At 36.5% G+C, this 13357-nt stretch overlaps 1 protein-coding gene across 10 annotated transcripts in view; it reads left to right on the forward strand.

The window, feature by feature from the left end:
* TUT7 (terminal uridylyl transferase 7) overlaps window positions 1-11690 on the forward strand; it is a 69406-nt gene extending 57716 nt beyond the window's left edge. For 3 of the 10 annotated variants that reach the window (XM_032266328.1, XM_032266324.1, XM_032266325.1), the window contains one exon: window positions 9223-10228. In XM_032266328.1, coding sequence (XP_032122219.1) covers window positions 9223-9290 — 68 coding nt within the window. In that variant the 3' untranslated portion in view covers window positions 9291-10228. Of the gene's footprint in view, window positions 1-96; window positions 3577-9222; window positions 10229-11316 lie in introns of those variants that run through there. The other 7 variants (XM_032266322.1, XM_032266327.1, XM_032266318.1 and 4 more) reach the window with 5 other exon arrangements.
* Window positions 11691-13357: the final 1667 nt, after the last annotated feature.

Genomic DNA, 13357 nt, shown 5'->3' on the forward strand with positions numbered 1-13357 from the left:
CCTTATTTCAGCTCTCCTTGGGTATGGTTTCAGTTTTAAGGCTGTTTCAGATGCTCTTCTTTTCGATATTGTAAACCAGTCTATTTCATTTTTTAGGCAGTGCTTTTACATGAAGACAAAAAGAAACAAAAAACAACAATATTTTTGAGTCCCCAGTCAGGTATGTGGGTTTTTAAAAGAAAAACAAATGTGTATTATTTTATTTACTGCGTACTTTACCACATGCCTTCTGAGACTCTCTGAATACGTGTTTTTCACAGGGATTGAACATCAGAATCACTTGGTGGAACTGTAAAACACACAGTTGCCCATCCTCTACCTTTATTTCCTAAAGTTAATTCTTCAGTGGTTAAGCATGGGCCTGTGTGTTTTGTAAATGTTCCAAGTGATGTTTATACCACATGTGAGTGGCAACCAGAGTCTTCAATTATTTGTTCCAGTCCTGTGCTTTCTGTTGCTGCTTTGAACTTGCTGCTGTCTTGCCAGCAGTGTTTTCTCCTCCTGGAGAGTATTTGCCACACACAAAGTAAGGGAAAAAAAAGCAACTTTTAACCTGAACTCCACTCCTACCCCTCAGCTACTTCATGTATTCATTCTTTCAACAAATAGTTATCCAGCCTTTCCCTCCCTTTCTAAGTTCAGGATGCTGGCTTCAACACTGAAGATACAGCAGTGAACAACCAAATCCCCTTCTCTCATTTACTCTGCATCCTTCTCAGAAGAGGTAGACAATAAAGAGATACAGAGATAATATGTCATGTGGTGGCAAATGCTAGGAAGAAATAACAAAGCAAGAAAAGGGATAAAGAGGTAGCCTCTCTGGTAAAGTAACATTTAAGCAAAGAATCAAATGAAACAAAGGGGCTAGTTAAGGGGAAATTGGCATTAGACTGGTAAACTTAGAGTTGTCCTGCAGCATTAGTGAGGCAGTGTGGCAGGGGCGGAACAGGATTGGAAACTTGAGAGACAAAGAAATTGAAAAAAAAAAAAAAAAAAAAAAAAGAGTGGAACAGGCAGGAGGAGTGAGTGAGTGGTGGAGGTGAAGTCAGAGGGTGGATGGATCTGGGTTATGAAGCAAGCGCCTTCAGCAGTGGTAGTGACTGTTTTGTTGCCTGCCCCCCCACCCCCCAAGTGAAATGAGAGACTATTGTAGAGTTTTGAGCCAAAGAGTAATATTATCTGAATCCTATTTTAAAAGGTTCATTATGTCTACTGTGTGGAGACAAGGTGGCTGCTTAGAAACCAACCCACCCCAGCCTGCTGATTTGTAGAGATGTGGTCTCCCTATGTTGCCCAGACTGGCTTTGAACTCCTGACCTCATGTGATCCTCCCAACTTGGCCTCCCAAAATATTAAAATGATAGATATGAGCCGCCACACTTGGCCATAGCTTCAGCCTTGAGCAGATACTTTCTAAGATACTTTCTAAACATTTTACATGGGAAAAAGCTAATTCTTGAATAGACAAGATGTTCGTTTTGCTGAGAATAACGTAGCATGGTGTTTAAGATTGTGTGGGTATGATTTCTGGCTTTGTGATCCTGAGAGACTGCCTTATCCTCCATATGCCTCAGTTTCCTCATGTGTAAAAAGGGGATGATAATAATACCTGACAGGGATGTTGGGAAAAATCCCTGTAAAAGTACCTAGAACAGTGCCTGTGTATAGTGAGAGCAGAGCAAAGGTTCCTGGTGGTGGTATTATTCCTTCAGGGTATCACCAAGTCTTCCAGTGCCAGCATTGTTCAATTGAGAGAGAAATATAGATGCTAGGCATACACCTAGAAATGGCATTGACAATAAGTTAGGACTTCTGTGATTATCTTCTGAGTAAAAGATCTAAATACTTATAAATCTTTTGAGCAACTGGAGAAAATGTATTTACTACAGGAAAAATGTATTGCAATAATTATGTTACTTTATACCAGAAAGGTGGTTAAAATTCTATCCAATAAATTAGACTCTTCCAAGTAAGTGTATGACAGATGAAATAACTGTCTAGTTATCCATGATAGACGTATCCAAATCATCTATGTTGTTATAAATGTGAACTATAACTCACCTGTAAATAGTATTAATTTCCCCACAGCTCTTCCCTTCCGTAGTACTAAGTATGTCTTTGACCCACTTGTAATTTCTCAAGAGAGCATGTTGATACGGACAGCCCCTTCTCTCATACATGGTGTGTTGACCTTAGGCAAGAGATGTAGTTTCTCTGAGCTCCAGCTGTCTCATCTATAAAATTGGTGTTAACACCATTTATCTCATAGGGTGCTAAGAAGATTAAAGTACCACCCATAGTAGGCACTCAGTCAAGTTCTCTTTCCTCTCCTGATACCTACCTCCATCCTTTCCTCTAGGTTGCATACAGTTCTTAACTCCCAAAGGAGATCATAATAGATAGAAGGTCCCATGAATGTCCTTGCTCTTTGTTGTTACTTCTCCCCTCCGCACACAATGCCTTAGATATTCAGTAGGTTTTATTGAATACAGGTGAACTTATTTGGAAGGAATAAAAAGACAAAGCAGGAGAATGAGCAAGAACATGAGCTTTAGAGTGAGAGACTTGAGTTTGAAATCCAGCCCAACCATTTACTAGTTGTGTGACCTTTGTCAAGTTATGCAACCTCTCTGTGCCTCAGTTTCCTTGTTGGTAAATTGGTGCTAAAACCTCACAGTACTATTGTAAGGATTAACTTCATGTAGATAAGGCACTTAACACAGCATCCAACACATCTTATCACTCAATAAATTATCACTGCCCTTTGTTACTATGGTTAACAGAAACACTTGCTGTAATTTATCTCTTCTAACTTACAGGACAAATAAATAATGGAAATTTCTAAGAAAACAAAAGTATGTAGAGATTGTGGTACCACAGTGATAAACTGATTTTTATGCTTACATTAATTACTCTGGTTTATGTATGAAAATTTATTCAGTATTAGAATCTCAGAAAACTAATGTTTTTTCCATTCTTTAATCTTCCTACCCTTTTTTTGGTAAATTACTTTAAAAGAAAACCTACCTCTGTCTTTTCTTTTATTTCATTTTAATCTTATGGCTTGAAATCTGAAAACTTTGAGGTGCTGTAAGAGATTGGTGGATGTATTTTTGCCCTCATGGTAATGTATTCTTTTACAGCTTTTATCATTGATCAGAATTTTAAAGCCTCCCTATTTTAAAAAACAAAAAACAGTGATCTTTATGATAATAAGTTTTAAATAATAGAAATACTTATAAAAATAGTATGGGGAGATCTCAGTGTTAGTGAATATAGATCATTCTCATTGATACCCTTCTTTGGATATGCTAGTGTATTAATATACCATTGTTTATTTAATCATGTCTTATTAATGGACTGGCTGTTTTCACATATTTGATATACCAACTGTCTTCACAACTTGTGATTACATATTCTCTCCCCAAATATTGAAAGCCCATATATATCCTTGTACATTTTTAAAGTTGATATCTAAATCTTTCATTGTAGTTGCAAAGCATGTAATTTCTTAGGGGAGAGGGGCTGTAAATATTGACCTTTTAAAATAAAACTTTTAAATCAGCCTTAAATGTATCAACTGAAGTATAAATATCATTGCTTTTTCATACCCACCATCATTTATATAGAGCTCAGCTCTTCTTTAACAGACAAAAATGTTATATCATTTTTCTTTTGCCCTTGATTTCCTTTGTTGTAGTTGTTCTACAGAATTTAAGCATAAGATGAATATTTTGTTTGTTTGAACTTCTCCCTGAGGTGATATATTTTATTATACATATTTTCATGTATTTTATTGAGTAGTTTATCATGCTTATCTGCAACAAAAATGACAGGGGTGACAAGCTAGACCCTATTTTCTATAAATTGAATTTTTAAGCTTTTTATTAAATCTCAAAGGATGAAAATATCTTCTACATTGTTGTCACAATTATTAGAATATATAATTGATCAAAACAAATGTTACAAATTTTAATTAACAATTACTTTTTATGTTTATATACTGAAAACAACTTTCATTTAATAAGAAAAATGGGATTTTCCCTATACATTCATGTATCTTTGAGTCATTATTTATTGCATGAGTAAGACTGTTCCTTTTCTATCCCTAATTTTTTTATTTTTATAGTTGATAAAATAGAAAAAACTCAATATTCTTTATGATAACAAGTTAAAAATAATAGAAATACTTTAAGAGTTTGCGAATACAAGATATATTACAATAGTGCCATTCAATTATTATGATTCCTTCTTAATTACATGACCAAAAATCAGTGATGTATCATCAAAAATTATTTGTAATGATCATCCACTATCAATGTAAAAGCTAAAAATTTGGATTATTAGAGGCATTCACATTCACCACACATATCAGCTTTTATTTGCTTCTCCTCTTCCGCAGGTGTTTTTGCCTCATGGCAATGCACCACAGTAAGATTTGACTGGTTAGGAGATACTCGATTCTTTTATAAAGCAGGTGAATAATTGTCAAAGAGGAGTTAGAAAGAATAATTGGAATGATTCCTGAAAACCAGCGTTAAGCCTTGACCACAAAGGCATTCACAGGCATATAATTTTTAAGAAAAAGTACATATGAAAGCTGAGGAGCTGGAAATTGATTCCCTTAAAACTATCCTTGCAGCCAGGCATCATGGCTCATGCCTGTAATCCCAGCAATTTGGGATGCCGGGGTAGGCAGACCACCTGAGGTCGGGAGTTCGAGACCAGCCTGGCCAATGTGGTGAAACCTTGTCTCTTACTAAAAATACAAATTTGGTTGGGTATTGTGGTGTACACCTGTAATCCCAGCTACTCGGGAGGCTGAGAGGAGAATCACTTGAACCCGGGAGGTGGAGGTTGCAGTGAGCCAAGATTGAGCCACTGAGCTCCAGCCTGGGCAACAGAGTGACACTCCATCTCAAAAAAGAAAAAAAAACTATCCTTACCTACATGCCCTGTCAGGTAGGCTCAGGACACATGGACCCAAGTTGGAAGAGCACCATTTTTATAAAACACTCTAATGAATATTTGCATATTTGTCCATTTCATCAGGATAACTTCCCACTCATAAGAATTATAGGTTAAAAAGTGTGCACATTTTGAGTGAAGCTGATATTCCCAAATTATGATTATTGACAATCCCAGAGAGTCAGTGACATTGTTTCCCATACCCCGACTTCATTGGGATAGTCTTTTCATTTTGCGTGTGTCTGCTTGAATTCATAATTACCATTGAACTCTACCATTTTTTTTTACATGATTTCATCTATCTTACTTTATATTTATGTCTTTGTACTTTTGTATTGGAGTATTCCTGACAGGGTCTCACTGTCACCCAGGCTGGTTGGCAGTGGCTCAATTATAGCTTACTACAACCTTGAACTCTCAAGCAGTCCTCCCACCTCAGTCTCCCAAGTAGCTTGGACCATAAGCGAGTGACACCACATTCAACTGGTTTTTAATTTTTTTTATTTTTGTGGAGATGGGGGTCTCGCCATGTCGCCCAGGCTGGTCTTGAATTTCTGGGCTCAGATGATCCTCCCTCCTCAGCTTCCAGAAGTGTTGGGATTACAGGTGTGAGCCACTCCACTCTGCCCAGATTATTATTCTTTTAACCTCACTTAGATGTATTTGCCATACAGATGACTGTTTGTTTTAATAGTATGATCTAGCCAACTTTTGCTAGTTTCAAATCATGCTTACCAAATTGTATAAATTTCATGTTATTCCTCTATATTATATAAAAATTCATTCATATGTTATTTCTAGTACTTTTTTTTTACATGCAAATTTTTATATTCAGGTATAGTGAAGATTTTTCTGATATAGTAGATTATATGTTGAAATGCTAAGTAAAAAGTATAATACTAGTAAGTTTAGTAAAAACCTGCTAGTACTATACTTACCAAGGTGTTTAACATTTTGGAAAAACAAAAACAGGTACAAGTAGTAGTATAACAATAACTAATTTACCTTCTAGAGAATTGGCATTGTTTTTCAATTTTCTTTTTCTTTTAGAGAGGGGGTTTCACTCTCACCCAGGCAGCAGGAGTACAGTGGCACAATCAAAGCTCACTGCAGCCTCGAACTTCTGGGCTCAGGAAGTCTTCCCACCTCAGCCTCCCAAGTAGCTTACAGGCATGAGCCACCGGGCCTGGCTCAATTTTTTTTTTTTTTTTTTTTTTTAATAAAAGACCTGTCCCTGAAGTGGTAGAAGTGCCCTGAGTACCATTGCTAAGCTCATTTCCTCTATCATGCCCTTCTCAGCTCTAGAAACATCCATATTACAAGGTTAAGTCTCCTTCTAGTCTCCCCCGCCCCCCCCCCCTTTTTTTTTTGAGACAAAGTCTCCCTCTGTCGACCAGGCTGGAGTACAGTGGTGTGATCTCGGCTCACTGCAACCTCTGCCTTCCAGGTTCAGGCGATTCTCCTGCTTCTATATATCCTTCCAAATACTTGATTTTTGTCAGAATTTTTGCAAATCTGATGGATGAAAACTACTTTGGTGGTAATTTTTTTTGGTGGTAGTTTAGTAGCCTCAGCTTCCCAAAGTGCTGGTATTACAGGCCCTTTTTACATATTTATTGGCCATTTGGAGTTACTCTTCTGTGAATTGTCTGTCCAAATCATTTGCCTATTTTCCCATTGAATTATCATTTTCCTATTAATTTTTAAAGGTTCTTCATTTATTCTGAATGCTGCTCTTTTATTATTGTATAAATTTCAAGTGTCTACCTCCAGTATATCTTCTAATTTTTTGTGTGTATTGCCATTGTTTTTAATTTTGAGATAATCAAATTATTAACTTCCCATAATTAGTTTTCATCATCATATGGTTCATAATTTAGTGTCATCTTTAAGAAATTCTTTTGTAACCTGAGGTCATAAAGATATGCATCTCTATTTTCTTCTAACAACTTAAAAAAATTTTTTTTCTATTTAGATCTTTAATCCATCTAGAGTTTATATGTGTGTAAAGTATGAGGTAGTGATCTAAGCTTTTTTCCCTCTAGTGAAAAGCCTGCTACCCGTTTTTTTTGTTTGTTTGTTTTTTTGTTTTTTTGAGACAGTCTTGCTCTGTTGCCCAGGCTGGAGTACAATGATGTAGTCTTGGCTCACTGCACCCCCACCTCCTGGGTTCAAGCAATTCTTCTGCCTCAGCCTCCTGAGTATCTGGGACTACAGGCGTATATGCTGCCACACCCAGCTAATTAATATATATATATATATATATATATATATATATTTTTTTTTTTTTTTTTTTTTTTTTTTTTTGGTATTTTAGTAGAGAGGAGGTTTCACTGTGTTGCCCAGGCTGGTCCCACACTCCTGTGCTCAGGCTATCCCCTTGCCTTGGCCTCCCAAACTGCTAGGATTATAGACATGAGCCACCTTGCCCAGCTGAAAAGCTTTATCTCAATACTTCATGCAGGTCACAATATCAAAGATGGGAGCCTACAGACCAATAGACACTCTGTGGCATAAATAATACAGTGGTAGAACAATAGAGTACTTTGTTTCTTCCTGAGTGAAATTTCTTACTGAATTCCCTGGCTGATATTTTGCGTTGTGAGTTGATTATCAAGATGTCCTGCTTTGAAAAGTATGTGTTTAGGGAATGTTTTTATTTGCATACTTAATATGTTTGCTATGGAAAATTTAGAAAGTATTGTTAAGTAAAATGAAGAAAATAAAAACTGCCTATACTCCCTTCATTCTAGCATTAACTACTATTTAGGCTTTGGGGATAAAATTTTCCTGTCTTTTTACATTAATGTAATAATAGTTAATGTTTATTAGGCATTTTCTATGTGCCAGGTACTTTCCAGTTGCTTTGCATGTATTCAGCCAAGCTTCACAATAACTTCGAGAGCAGATATTATTGTCCTCATTTTACAGATAAAGAAAATGAGGCACCAAATACATGATTGGTGGGGTGTTTTTTAGTTTTTGAAAATGCTATTTATATAGTTTTATACCTTGTTTTCTCATATTATTATGAGAAATACTCTGTGTGTACCTAATACTCTGTTATGTGCATAGTTCCTCATATACTTGGTCATGTCGTAAGCTTTCAACTTTTAAGTTGTTTACGTTGTTAAATTATAAGGTTTTTATGAATATTTATTTATTTAGCAGCATTTCTATCCACCTCCTCCTGATCATCTTCCTTCTAATAATTTGGTAACCAAAAATTGATAGTTTTAATTTGCATTTCATTGATTACCCTTGATATTGAATTTTCATATGCTTATGCCATTTTTCTTTTCTATTTTGTATATTTTCTTTACCTTGTTATCTGATGGTGTTCATCTTTTTTCTGTTGACTTATAAGTTCATTAAGTATGGTAGTGTACTTAGGAAACTCTTTCTTACCCTACCCTAGGATTATCTAAATACTCACCATTTCTTATAATCTGACTTTCTTATAGTTAACATTTAATTCTGTAGTTCACTTTGAAATGGGTAGAGAAGAAGGGTATGGTGTGAGGAAGGAAATACTTCCCTTCTTCCCCCTCCAAAATTACTTATTTGATATAATACCAGTTATTGTATAATTCATACTTTCCCCCATTAGTTTAAAATGCAATCTTCATTATGTACTACTTTGTTATGTATAATCACTTAAGAATTTCTCAGGTCTCTTCATTTTTTTCATTGATCTATTTGTTCAACTCCAGAACAAAACATAGTAACTATTCTGTGGTATTGGTTTTAATCAATAATCCTCATTTGTGTCCTCCACCTGTAAATATAATAAATCTTTTTTCTTTTATACCAGTAAATTATTCCTCCAATGATTACCGTCCACAGCTTCATATCTGCAGAATAATGATCTAAGATATTTATTTCTGGCCAGATAATTCTTTGCAGTCTATTGTGTTTGGTTGCAAATGAAGATACTGAATTATACAAGGCAGAACCTCAGGTTTCTGGTCCTCTGTACCAACACTGGAAATAGTGAATATGTAAATGTATTAAAATGATAACACCCTAGGAACTTGTCTGCATTCAGAAAGAATTTTGACTAAGCTTATTTTTAATAGATCATGTGCATATATATTTTTTAATATCTAGTCTTATTACTTGAGTCAAAACAAGTGACTAATTCTAGTATGAAGCTTTTGTGAGTAATTAACAATAAGAAGTAATTTTATGGCTTTGGTCATAAAGTGAGGCTTGTTTCATTTATATTGGGTTTTGTTTCTTCCCCTCCTCTAGGTAGCCTTTCCAGTAAATATATGACTCAGGGAAAAGCCTCAGCGAAGAGGACCCAGCAGGAATCATGAGGGAAGGAATATGCAGCACTCTAAATGGCCACTCAGGCGATCCTATTCACTTGGAAAATTAGGTTCATTTCACAGGACACAGCAGCTTAGATCAGGCTTCAACTTAACATTTAAGGGAAATGGCAGATTTTTTTTTTTTAATTTAATGAAATTGTTAATGAGGAAAAAATTTTAATATAGTCTTATCTACCACACATCCCCATAGATTTAAAGATTTTAATAGAAAGTCATGATGTATGTATTTAAGCCAGGTTAAAAGAAAAAATGTAACTATGGACCAGTATTCAATGAATACAGTTTCATGGTTTTTAATTCTTTCAAAGCACATTAAAAATGGTGTGCTGACAAACCCCAAGTAAATTAACCCTTTTCCTCTATAAATCCCTTTTTTGTTTTGAAGAGGGGAAATTATATTTATTGTTTACTGAATCCTTGTGTGAAAGCATATCAAATATGTATGAACTGCTACTGCTGTACTTCCGATTTATAGACATCATTTTATTGCTATTTGTAGACATGATAACATGAATATGTTTATGTGGGCCTTCAGTGGATGAGCAGTGCCACTCAGGTCTCTGGGGTTTTCCCTCTCTAATTTTAAGTAAATTGACATATAACTACTATGCTTATAAAAATGAAGTAAGGAAAACTAGTAGTCCTGTTTGCCACTAAAAACATTTTCAAAGGAAAAATAAAAAGAAAGTACTTTTTACTTTTTATGATATTCAGAAATTAGGATGGAGAACTTTTAAAAATTCCTGAAGATCAAAGAGGCTATCTCTGCCAGTCACAAGCGTGGTTGGTGTCATTCTGGGTCTGACTGGAGCCCTCCTGAACTGTTTCTCTAACTTCATAAGCCCTGCAGACATAATACCTGGTCAGAACTATGCCTTGGTTTATTTATCATTTTGAAATAAAATCAGAATTTCAACCTGTAATTTTATCTATGTTATTTTCTAGTGAAAGATTCCTAAATTTTCTGGGGGGAAAAAATAGAACAAGGAGTGAGGACACTGGGAATGATTAGAGTAGTTTACCAAAAAGGAAGAAAGGCTAGTACAAATATACTCCTCTAAAATAGTGTATACAGATTTCCCTTTGACTTGTGCAAATCATTGGTGTGTGTTAACATCCAGTGTGTTCCAGGCTCTGGGAACATACAAATTTGTTATTATAAAAGGCACAGACTGAGGGGGAGGAATTCGTAGGCAGGGAGGTGCAGGGGGTGCTTGCTGGGCAAGCATTCCAGATGCTGGAGGACTCGGGAGATACATATACATGTGCTCTTCTTTTAAAAAAAAAAATTATTTGAAGACAGTCTAGCTAAAGAAGAATCATACCAAAATTAAGGACTTCAGAATTTGGAGGCCATGGTAGAAAAAAATAGTGATGGTTCCTTCCTCATTTTGAATGCAAACTAATGAATGACACAGCCTGGGCTGATGGCTGCTTTACGTGACCGTCCTCAGCTGCCCCTCTTCTGGTTTCTTCTCTTTAACTCATGCATGAAAGTCAACTATGCTTACAATGCTTGTCACACTTTTCTTTGAAAAGCCCCCTGATGCTGTTCTGTTGTTTTCTGGCATTATAGCAGAAGACAAGTCTAAGACCAGGCTAATTTTTGTTCTCTTGCAGATTTTGTTTTTCTGCCTGGGTGCTTGTGTTTTTCAGTTTATCCCTATAATTCAGAAAGAAAATTACCTCAATCTGGAAGTAGTCTATCCGGTGACTTTTCATGCTAGGAAACCTTTAAGTTTAATCTCTACATGACTGGCTTAATTTTTAGTGTCATTCTGCTGTTTCTTGTTTCCAATATGGATTTTCTCATTGTACTTCTGATTTTCTAGAACTTACCTGACTGACCTTCCTTTACCTCTCATTTATTTAGTTTACTTACTTATATTCCCTTCCTTTTCACAGAAACTGTGTTTTCTTGTATCCCTTTAAGGATGTTAAAAATTTCCTACATTTTATTCTGATCCCTATAGCAGCTTCTGCCCAAAATACTGAGTTGTTTGATTTTCAGTTCCTTGCACTGGATCCATGGGACAATTCTCCAGCAGGCCTGGAGAATGTATTGCCCTTGATTCTTTACTTGGATGTGGTCACAGCCCCATCTTGCTGCCCCAGCTGGGATACTGACACATCTGCTCTTGTGCTAAGTCCATTGGCCTAGCTGTCTTTCAAGTGCAGCTGGCTTATCTGTCATAAGCCCCACAAATACCCCAGTACCAAGATTCTCCTTGCCACCTTCTCTGAGGAACAAACAAAAATATGAAATATATTTTGTATAGCAGTGGTCCAGTGGCCCCAGTCTACAGTGTTTAAAACTCTTGCTTGGCTGGGCACAGTGGCTCACACCTGTAATCCCAGCACTTTGTGAGGCTGAGGTGGGCGAATCACTTGAGGTCAAGAGTTCGAGACCAGCCTGGCCAACATGGCAAAACCCCGTCTCTACTAAAAATACAAAACTTTGCTAGACTTGGTAGTGGGTGCCTGTAATCTCAGCTACTTGGAAGGCTGAGGCAAGAGAATCACTTGAACCTGGGAGGTGGAGGTTACTGTGAGCCAAGACTGCACTCTAGCCTCAGAGACAGGGAGAGACTCCATCTCAAAACAAACAAACAAAAAACCTCTTGCTCAATGTGTGCAGGATCAGCAGTGTGCAAAAATGTTTTTTAAATGTTTTTTCATTTCTTCTAGACGTGAGAAAAATGTTCTTAAATAATTTCAGTGTATTTTTCATCTTGAAATATGTTTGTCAAATGGCTTTTTTTTTTATAAAAAAAAAATTTCTGAGTGGAAAAGATCCTGGATAGATACATCAGTAGTTCAGTGTTACAGGCCAAAATACACACACACACACACACACACACACAGGCCAAAATACACACACACACACACGCCAACACACACACACACACACACACACACACACAGACACACACACACACACACTGACCCCTGTGAAACTGTAAAGCCTTCAGTAGGTTTTTCTTTGGAAGCAGGCATATTTGGACAGCAGCAGTCAAGAACTTCACAGACTTTCCACTGAATGGAACTCAAGATTTAGGCAAGGTCTAGCCCAGCTCCTTCTCCAGCTGTGTGGCAGTCCCCTAATCTCAGGAAGTTCAGTTTCCATTCCTATAAAATGGAAACCATACTTGGCTTTCCACAGATCAAGTGAGGTCTTACCAGAAAAACACTTTTAAATGTCTAGAACTGTGAAAACTAATGCCTGAACTGCAGGGTGAAACAGTTCCCTATTTTAAGTTCTGTCACATATTAGTGGAAATCTAAAAGTGTTAACAGCTTGTAACTCCTTTGACACCACACCCACCTCATTTTGACACCATAGGACAGCTGCTGCTCTGAGATAAGCTCACATGTTGCTTAAATAATCATGAAAATTATTTAATATACCAACTTATTTTGGGGACTTGTGCCAGTTTCAAGTGATTAGAAACTAAAAAGTAGATTATGTGAATTAATGCTTACTTGCAAAATAACTAACCAAGTTAAAAACTGAATACTGGGGTTTTTCTCTTTTTTGTTTTTGTTAAATAGTGGGTATTAAATGGAGGAAGGAAGTCTGTTAAACATACACAGGATCCTGAATCAGAAAATTTGGGACTAGATTTTTTCAATGGTATCTAATGTTCTCTACTAAAATCCTTGAGTTTCAGCATCTGTAAAACAGCCATGCCAGTGCTTTTGCCCTACTCAGTTCAAAGTTGTGAGGCTAGTCTGAGATAATATAATACGCTCATGGGGTTTCTGAATCTTGTAAAGTCCTACACAGCTGTGTAATGTGTCAATAATTGAAAAAATGACACAGCGTCTTTTATTAAATTTTATTTTTATTTCCTTCCTTTCCTTTCTTCCCTTCCTTCCTTTCTTTTGAGACAGAGTCTCACTTTGTTGCCCAGGCTGGAGTGCAGTGGTGCGATATCGGCTCACTGCAACCTCTGCCTCCCAGGTTCAAGCTATTCTCCTGCCTCAGCCTCCCGAGTAGCTGGGATTACAGGTGTGCACCTCCACACCTGGCTAATTTTTGTATTTTTTTT

The sequence above is a fragment of the Sapajus apella genome, unplaced genomic scaffold, assembly GCF_009761245.1.
Source record: "Sapajus apella isolate SASKATOON/1434 unplaced genomic scaffold, GSC_monkey_1.0 scaffold157, whole genome shotgun sequence".
In the NCBI taxonomy this organism is placed as follows: domain Eukaryota; kingdom Metazoa; phylum Chordata; class Mammalia; order Primates; family Cebidae; genus Sapajus; species Sapajus apella.